The sequence below is a fragment of the Anser cygnoides genome, chromosome 3 (assembly GCF_040182565.1).
Source record: "Anser cygnoides isolate HZ-2024a breed goose chromosome 3, Taihu_goose_T2T_genome, whole genome shotgun sequence".
Lineage (NCBI taxonomy): Eukaryota > Metazoa > Chordata > Aves > Anseriformes > Anatidae > Anser > Anser cygnoides.
In genome coordinates this window covers 38,776,296-38,785,316 of record NC_089875.1, presented here as the reverse complement: position 1 = coordinate 38,785,316, position 9,021 = coordinate 38,776,296, and the positions used below count along the sequence as shown (strand labels likewise).

Sequence of the window (9,021 nt, the reverse complement as noted above, 5' to 3'; positions counted from 1 at the left end):
TGATTGGCCGCGCCGCCGGCCTTCCCGGGCCGGCCTCCGCCACTCATCGCCCGCCGCCGCCCGTCACTCAGCGGCGGGGCTCGGCGCCCATTGGCGGCGGCGCTGGGGCGGGCGGGCCGCGCTGTCAGCCGGCCCGTCAGTCAGTCAGTCGGGCGGGCGGGCGGGCGGGCAGGGAGCGGGGTCCGCGCGCGGAGCGGGGCGGGGCGGCGGGGGAACATCTGGCTGCCGCCGCCGGGCCCGGCTGTGCCGCCGCCGCCGCCGCCGTGCGTGCGCCCGCGCTGCGTGCGCCCGGCGCCCCCGCCCGCCCCGCGGCCGGCCCCCGCCCCTCCCCTCCCCCGCGGCCGGCCCCGGCCGGCGGTGCCATGGGGAGCCGCTGAGCGCGGGGCCCGCTCCGCTCCGCTCCGCTCGCGGCCGCCAGGGGGGAGCCCGGGGGGCGGCAGCGGGCGGGCGGCCGGGGGGGGGCTGAGGCGCCTCCCGGAGCGCCGAGCGAGCCCCGAGGAGCCGGCGGGCGGCGGCGGCGGCAGCGCGGGGACTTCGGGCCGCCGCCGAGTGTGAGTCCCGCCGCCCCCAGCCCCGCGACGGGCCGCGACGGGGGGGGGGCGGGCGGGGGCGCTCCGGTGCTGCCGCCGCCGCCGGGGCACTTCGGGGGGCGCCGCCGCCGCCGAGCCCCGGGGCGGCCGCTTCCTGCCCCGCCGGCACCGCTGCCCGCGGGCGGCCCCGCGGCAAAGTTGCCGCCGGGGATGCGGGGGCCGGGCCCGGCGGGACCCCGCCGCCTCCCCCCCCCCCCCCTCCCCACCGCCGGGCCGGGGCGCTCGGCAGCCCGCGGCCGCGCCGCTCAAGTTTGCGGCCGGGCACGGCTCGGCGCGGCTCGGGGCTCCGCTCAGCCCCGTGCGCCCGCGGAGAGCGGGGGGGAGGCTCCGGGGCGCCCCCGGGGCTCGGCGCGGGGCGGCGGGGGGAGCCCCGGGGCCGCTGCCCGCTGCCGGTGCCCGAGCCGCCCGCCCTGCCCAGCCCAGCCCAGCCGGCACGGAGCGGGGCTGCGCTGCGAAGACGGCAGAGCCCCATATGTTTAGGATTTTCTTCTCTCTCTCTCTCCCTTTTTTTTTTTTTTTCTTCTCTCCCCCTGTTAGAAAGTTTGAAAAAAAGAGACTTTGAAGTATTTTGTTTATACTAACAGAAGAGAAAAGTTCTCCTAAGAAAAAGCTGGTGGCAGGAGTGTAGAGGAGTAGCATATGGCATTAAAAGGAGCACAGCTGGAGGTAGCATTTCCATCTGAACATGATGTCAGAGCAGCTGACAGCCTGCCATCCCTCAGCCTTTTATTCTAACACACAGACAGGGAGTTAGTGTGTGCAGATCTGTGTGTGGAGAAGGTATCTCATTCCTCTCTAACATCATCTCCACTTTGCATCTGTCTCTCCTAGTCTGCTTTTTTTCCACCGATCTAACAGACCTGGAGCCAGCAAGACTCAGAGGAAAGGACTTAATCAGGTTTATGTGTACTAAAGGTAGGAGTAGCAATAGATTAGATACAGCATATTTCTGTTTTGGTGTGTTGTTTATTGAATTTCAGGAAAAAATCACATTACTTTTCTAACCAAGTTTAGAGGTAATATATGAAATCTAGTATTAAATAGATAAGTGGACTTAGTCGAAAAGGCTTGGGCTCTAGTTTGAGAGTATCAGTTCTGATGCACGTTGATAGAATTAACTTTAATGCATGTCGTGAGAAGAAAATTTCTGGTTTTAGGACGTGGCGAGAGCAAGTTCGGGCTTAATTTCTGGAGACCAAAAACCGAAATGTATTTAGTGGCGAGCCTAATGAGAGTTCTGGTTTGTATTTTTGTGTTGCATCTTTAAATTGACTTTATGGGGGGTTTTGGTGAAGCGTACACCAGCGTGCTTTTTTAAAAAGAACCGTGCTAACTCAAATGTGTTTGTTGTGCAGTCTTTCATTAAACTTCGTGGTTAAATATCCAGCAGCCCAGAACTGTAGTAGCATACAGCTGTAGCGCTTCTGAAAGATAGAAATCAGTTATGTGTTTAAAAACTTTTGTACCCAGGAGAATAGCTCGACTGGCTTCCTCTTTTCTTTCCCGCATGCAGTATTTGAAATCTTTTATTCCAGCGTAACAATAATTATTTGAAGGAGTTTTTGTATTTGCGACTAATTTAGAACTTGTAGATTTGAGCTGCCTGAATTGGCCAGACAGCTGTAATCGCACTCCTCTATTCTTAATCTCTTTATCTGGGCAGCAGCTGCCATATGGCCACAGTCAGCTGGATCAGATGTTTATAAGCTTCCTTCTTCGTCCCTCTCTGTCCTTTCAGCCTCCTAATTTGATCACAGCTACCTTGTGAGCTGCCCTCCAATCTTTATTTTTAGCCCTCTTAAGGATTAGGATTGATGTTGGCTGTGGGGCACTTAAAGTGATTGTATTGTAAATCTTCGTGCTTTACTCTAGCGATGGTATTTTTCAGAATATAGTAGGGGTTGTGCTGCAAGTTTTAGTACGTCTTGCTTTGCCGGCGACGACTATTTTTCAATAATATCTGCCAGCCTCGAGATCCACGGTCTGTCTGGATGGTTTGGGAGAACGTTGCCATCAGTCACAGAAGAATAGATTGAGACAGGTTTTGAGAGATTTTACTTTCTGTTTGAGTTTTGACTTCTCTGCTTCTTTGAAGTTGTTTTTTTTTTTTTTATCGTCAAGGAGGGTGAATAGAAAAATACTTGGCTAAGAACAGTACTCAGGATACTCGTTTTAAATGTGCACACACGCTCGTGCTGAATGACTTTTTTTTTTTTTAAGTTTGGTACTGCAGACTGGCTGGTGTGGGAGGGGAGGGAAATTTCTGTCCTTCTGCATAGGGGAAGCGGTGCTCATTGGCATTTTAGTTGACAGTTTTCTTTTTCTTTTGTAAATTCTGCATATGAGCAAAAAATGTTTATCTTCTATTGTACAGTATGGAGAAGGTTCAAAACCTGAAACTGTACCTACCATAAGAACATAAGAACAAAACAATGCAAACTTAAATTTCTAAAAACATTGATTTTTTTTTTTTATCGATAAATTATTTACCCTTGTCAATTTATATTCTTTATGACTGCTAGACTTTCAGATTTGGGTATATTAACATTTCTTCATGCTCAAGACTCTCCTGTTATTACAATTTGACTTTAAAAAGAATATTGATGGTCTGATTTTCTTTTTTTCCCCCGCTCTGTGATCTCTTGAACTTAGTGTTAATTTTTTTTTTTTTTAATTTTTTGGTTTGCCCTCCTAGGGACACAATCTGGAGGAAGTTCCGTGGAAAAATAACTGTTGAGCAGATTTTATGAACAGCCGTGGCACTTCAAAAAATAATAATATAGATATATGTAATAATGCAGCTCGGCGCTTATTAGAATAGCTTCTTCCCCTCTAAGAGGAAGGCATGACTTCAGTGGTTGATGGGGAGAGGGTGGCCAGCGTGCGTACGCGTTAAATAATCTTTGCGTAGGGGCAGCGCTAGGATTCTGGCAGTATAAATGCCAGGCGTTTGGAGTGGAATAACTGGGATTCGTAAGTTCTGTTGTTCTGACCTACATGTAATTTTTTAAAATCTCGTTGCTTATAGGTTATGAAGACAGCATGGAGTTTCCTGACCACAGTAGACATTTGCTACAGTGTCTGAGTGAGCAGAGACATCAGGGTTTTCTTTGTGATTGCACTGTTCTGGTAGGAGATGCCCAGTTCCGAGCGCACAGAGCTGTACTGGCTTCATGCAGCATGTATTTCCACCTCTTTTACAAGGACCAGCTGGACAAAAGAGACATTGTTCATCTGAACAGCGACATTGTTACAGCCCCAGCTTTCGCTCTCCTGCTTGAATTCATGTACGAAGGAAAACTCCAGTTCAAAGACTTGCCCATTGAAGACGTGCTAGCAGCTGCCAGTTATCTCCACATGTATGACATTGTCAAAGTCTGCAAAAAGAAGCTGAAAGAGAAAGCAACCACGGAGGCAGACAGTACAAAAAAGGAGGAAGACGCCTCAAGTTGTTCAGACAAAGTGGAGAGCCTCTCCGACGGCAGCAGCCACATGCCAGGAGACTTGCCCAGCGATGAAGATGAAGGAGAAGATGAAAAATTGAACATCCTGCCTAGCAAAAGGGACTTGGCGGCTGAGCCTGGGAACATGTGGATGAGATTGCCCTCAGACTCAGCAGGCATTCCCCAGACTGGCGGAGAGGCAGAGACACACGCAACGGCAGCTGGAAAAACAGTAGCCAGCCCCTGCAGCTCAACAGAGTCTTTGTCCCAGAGGTCTGTCACCTCCGTGAGGGATTCAGCAGATGTTGACTGCGTGCTGGACCTGTCTGTCAAGTCCAGCCTTTCAGGAGTTGAAAATCTGAACAGTTCTTATTTCTCTTCGCAGGACATGCTTAGAAGCAGCCTGGTTCAGGTGAAGGTGGAGAAAGAGGCTTCCTGTGATGAGAGTGATGTTGGCACTAATGACTATGATATGGAACATAGCACTGTGAAAGAAAGTGTGAGCACTAATAACAGGGTACAGTACGAGCCGACCCATCTGGCTCCAATGAGGGAAGATTCGGTCTTGAGGGAGCTAGATAGAGAGGACAAGGCAAGTGATGATGAAATGATAACTCCAGAGAATGAGCGAGTCCAGGTGGAAGGAAACATGGACAGCAGCTTGCTCCCTTATGTGTCAAACATACTTAGCCCCGCTGGCCAAATTTTTATGTGTCCTCTCTGCAACAAGGTCTTTCCCAGTCCCCACATCCTGCAGATCCATTTAAGCACGCACTTTCGAGAGCAGGACGGGATCCGCAGCAAGCCTGCTACTGATGTCAATGTCCCCACCTGCTCGCTGTGTGGTAAGACTTTTTCTTGCATGTACACCTTGAAACGTCATGAGAGGACTCATTCAGGTGAAAAGCCCTACACTTGCACCCAGTGTGGGAAGAGCTTCCAGTACTCCCACAACCTGAGCCGCCACGCAGTGGTTCACACACGGGAGAAGCCACATGCTTGTAAGTGGTGTGAACGCAGGTTCACGCAGTCCGGAGACCTTTACAGACACATTCGGAAGTTTCACTGTGAGTTGGTGAACTCATTGTCTGTCAAAAGCGAAGCACTGAGCTTACCTACTGTCAGAGACTGGACCTTAGAAGATAGCTCACAAGAACTTTGGAAATAAAATTTTTATATATATAAATAATATATATATAAATCTATATAGTTGTGGTACAGTCTAAAAGCAATCTTGTTTCCTTGAACTGAAAGTTTGGCTATTAGCTTGTTTTTGCACTTTAAGGCAGCATGAATATTTCACTAATTTAGCACTCTGATAAAACCGAACTTTAGAGGTGACATGACAAAGTAATAAACAACGGAGCGTATTTTTCCCCCTTTTTGGAATAGAAGCCAGTGGATACTTTAGTTTTAAAGAATCTCCAATTCCAAAATGTTGGCTTGGCTTTGTTCTCCCCAAAACACTGCGTTATTTTGAGCTCTAGATACTTTTCCTTTCAAAATCTGAATGTAGAAATCCTCTCCCAATTATATCAGTTCCTTTACATTTCTCTAATTGCATGAGTCCTTTCTAGCTGTTGGAAACCTGAATGCTTTTAGACCCAAATGGAAAATTTCTGAAATGCTGGATTATCTATTTTTAAACAAGCGGTTGACTTAAAACTTATTACGGCAACTTCTGGATTTCTGACAGTTCCCACTGGAAAAAAAACAAAAACACAAAACAAAAACCCTGAGAGTACACTGGGATCACTGGGACTCTGTCTTATGTGAAGGTTTGCTTGGGATGAAAAAGGATATTGCAGCTTCAGCAGTGATGAACTGTGTGTTTAAAAAATGTGAATTACTGTTATTGTATACTGTAATTGATTACATGGGCCGGGGGGAGGTATCAGAGAACTTGGCAGGTTGTGTTGATGCTCTTAGTTGAGTCTTGAAAAGTAAATATTAACGCTACAGAAATGCATGAGTTTCAGTATATTTTTGTCTTTGTTTGCATTGTATAACTTTAATGAGTGAGTTTAAAATTATTTAATTTCCTTAGGAAAAGGCACCGTTGAAAATGCCGGTGTTATGAAGAACATAAATGCACTGTTTTTATTTTATATAATTTAAATTTTCTTTCCCACTGTCTTTCAGTTGAGACAAACTTAAGCTACGAGTTGACAATTTAGCTACATAACAAGGAAAATATGAATGTTTACAAACAGGCTTAAAGATTTGCATGTGCAGTGTGCATTCATTAAAAGAAAACCTTCTAATTGCACAAACCCCACGCCAGCTCAAACTTTAGGTGCATACATTTACCCAGATGAGCATTTTTAGGATTCCTGCTGCACACATCCACAATAGGTCATTCTTTTTCCCCCCTTGAAAAGGGTCTGTGGACTGAAAAAGCCCCGGGCTGAAAGGACTGGAAAGCCCTGATTGACGGGGGGGCCGGGGGGAGGGTAGAGGGCTCTGTGTATCCAAGCAGCAGAGACTGCAGCCTGACGTGTGGTTTTAATGACCAACACGCAGGTCAAAAGCATTTTGCACAGTGTTTGTTTTCCTGTCTTGCACTTACAAATAAGGTCTATGGGAGTAGCATGGAAAACGTTTGCTGTTTTTCCTTTTTTTTTCCGCTTTTGTTTAAAATTTGATCGCCTTAACTACTGTAAACATAGCCTATTTTTGTGCTTAAGATACTGAATGGAAAACTCCATTGTGTATTGCTGGACTGTTTTGGAAATATTTGGTCAAATGTGTGTTAATTTGGCTGTAATGGCATTTAAAACAAAAAAAAAAAGCTGTGAAAATGGCCTTGGAGCGTTATCTTTAGTTACTTGAATAGTTTCTAGGTTTAAAAATACATTCTTTTATTAATTTAGAGAAGACAATCAGTGTCTGAGAAAAATGGACTTTCTCTTGGATTTTTTTGTGGTCCTTGTGAGTGATTGCTTTTTTCCTTTTATTAGTTTCACATTCTTCTTTTGTTCTAAAACTTAGACTGACATCTAGCTTTGACAATCATAGTATGTTTTATTTTCCTGAGGGGGGGAATAACTTATAATGCTGTTTAGTTTTGTACTATTGGTGTGTTGGTGAATTTTTAAACTGTGTGCTAACTGCAATAAATTATATGAACTGAGAAATCAATTCCCTTGTCTTTTTTCCCTCTTTTAAATTATAGTTACGGAGTATTTTTTATAATGTGTAACTTTATTACTTTTGTACAGACTTCTATTGCTAACTGTGTATGGAATATGTTTTCAGTATGCTTTTGAGCACTTTGTTGCTAACGTACATATTTACATCTCACTTAACATTTAAAAAAAAATTAAATGCTTGTGTTTTGAAAGCATTTCTGTGTGTGTAGCTCTCTATCATTCTGTAGAGGGATTTTTGCTTTTTTCCCCCAAAGACTTCTGCAGAAGCCATCTATTCAATTCCAGAAATTTTCATTCCACGCAAATTTCTCTAAAGACACAAAATTCCTTTTCTGGGCTAAGTTTCGCCCCAAGTAGATCTCTCGGGCTCACGCTTTTGTATTTTCTTTCTATCAGGAGAGTAGAGCAGGAGGAAACAACTTAATCTGAAGAACTGCTCGGGTAGGGACTGCCAGTCTACACTACAGAGCAAGCAGCAGTCAAAATGTCCAAAATACCGGCAATCCATCAAAACTGTCTAGGTTACAAAGGAAAATTAGAACAATCCTACGTCTGTGTGAATTTCTCTTACAGACTAAACCTTTATTATTTATTTTTAGGTAAAGCATAGTGAAACCTTTGTAAAAGACGTTTTGAAGGTTTTTTGCAGGATATACCCAGAATTCTTTAACGAAATTGTTCCCTCCTAGGGATGAAACCAGCACTGCAGAGCCCAATGGGAATACAAAAGTAGTGCTAAATTAGAAGTCTGGAACAGAGACAGCAGTGTGAATTTGAAGGGGAAAAGAATCCGAATTTAAACATTTCATTACATTTGTCATCTGCCTAGGTATATCTTCAGTTTTTGTACCTTGACCGAATGAATCTCGTCACCTAACGCTATACTGCTTATCTTCCTACATTTACAGTAACTGGTATTTAGCCAAAACAACCCTTTTCACTGTTTGGTTCTTTATAATAATTTTCAAGCATAATTTGCCTTTATCTTTATTTTTTAATAAAGTGAGTTATTTTGGATATTTTGGGAACATTTCCTCCTGTAAATGTTAATATCCTTGGCCATGTAGTTTTCTCATTTTCTACCAGCAAACCTGTTCTGCAGTCCAGGCTTGCATGCGATAAAGTGGTGTGTGTAGTTAAAACAGTTTAAAGTATCATCAAGATTGGAAAAAGCCTAATAGTGGAGTTCTGAAATGCATCCAGCTGATGAGCTTTAGATGTGGCTCTAGGCAGATTTACCGTTTGTTCTAGAACAATAAGATTTTTAAGAATCGCAGATTCACAAATGAGGCTAGACTTAGAAGAAGCCCTTCTTCAGAAGGGTAACAGAAAACATAACTTAGCCATTAAAGACAAAATAATTCAAAATACGCTTCGTACATTCGGGTTTTATCTAGACGGTATATACATGTGCAGCACATACTTGCTCGTGGCTATCAAAGTGTTTCTTCAATGAAAAGATGAAACGTACTTCTGTGTGCCGCTTCTCTCCATAAGGTTTAACGTACTGACATATCTAAATAGCTGTAACCTTTTTTTTCCTTTTTTTTTTTTTTTAATATAGTCCCTAGACAGTGAATGATGAGAGGATGTTACCACACATCTCCAAGCCAAATAAAACAAAACCCTTACTCTTCATATTGCCATTATGGTCTAAGGCAAACTGCGAGGATGGAGAGTATGCCGTGAACTTCAGAGGTTCAGAAGACTCTCTGGCCACTGCCCGCTGTTACTTTTTAATTGCACGTACTTCTAGCCTAAGACTCTCGGGGAATATACTAAATATATCAGTCAAGTTTTTTTTAACCATTGCCTGTGTTAACTTACTGTTCTCTA

The 9,021-nt window shown here is 45.0% G+C and overlaps 1 protein-coding gene across 6 annotated transcripts; it reads left to right on the top strand.

Moving 5' to 3' along the window:
- Positions 1-232: 232 nt before the first annotated feature.
- ZBTB18 (zinc finger and BTB domain containing 18) lies at positions 233-7,174 on the top strand. Of its 6 annotated transcripts, none has more exons than XM_066993923.1 (3): positions 234-551; positions 1,422-1,505; positions 3,619-7,174. In XM_066993923.1, the coding sequence occupies exons 2-3, from the start codon at positions 1,493-1,495 to the stop codon at positions 5,199-5,201; spliced, it is 1,596 nt and encodes a 531-aa protein (XP_066850024.1). In that variant the 5' UTR covers positions 234-551; positions 1,422-1,492; the 3' UTR covers positions 5,202-7,174. The 6 variants fall into 6 exon arrangements, with proteins under 6 accessions (XP_066850025.1, XP_066850024.1, XP_066850026.1 ...); XM_066993925.1 differs by lacking the exon at positions 234-551 and having other exon boundaries at positions 910-1,505; positions 3,619-4,306; positions 4,419-4,590; XM_066993924.1 differs by lacking the exon at positions 1,422-1,505 and having other exon boundaries at positions 233-551.
- The last annotated feature ends 1,847 nt before the right edge of the window (positions 7,175-9,021 follow it).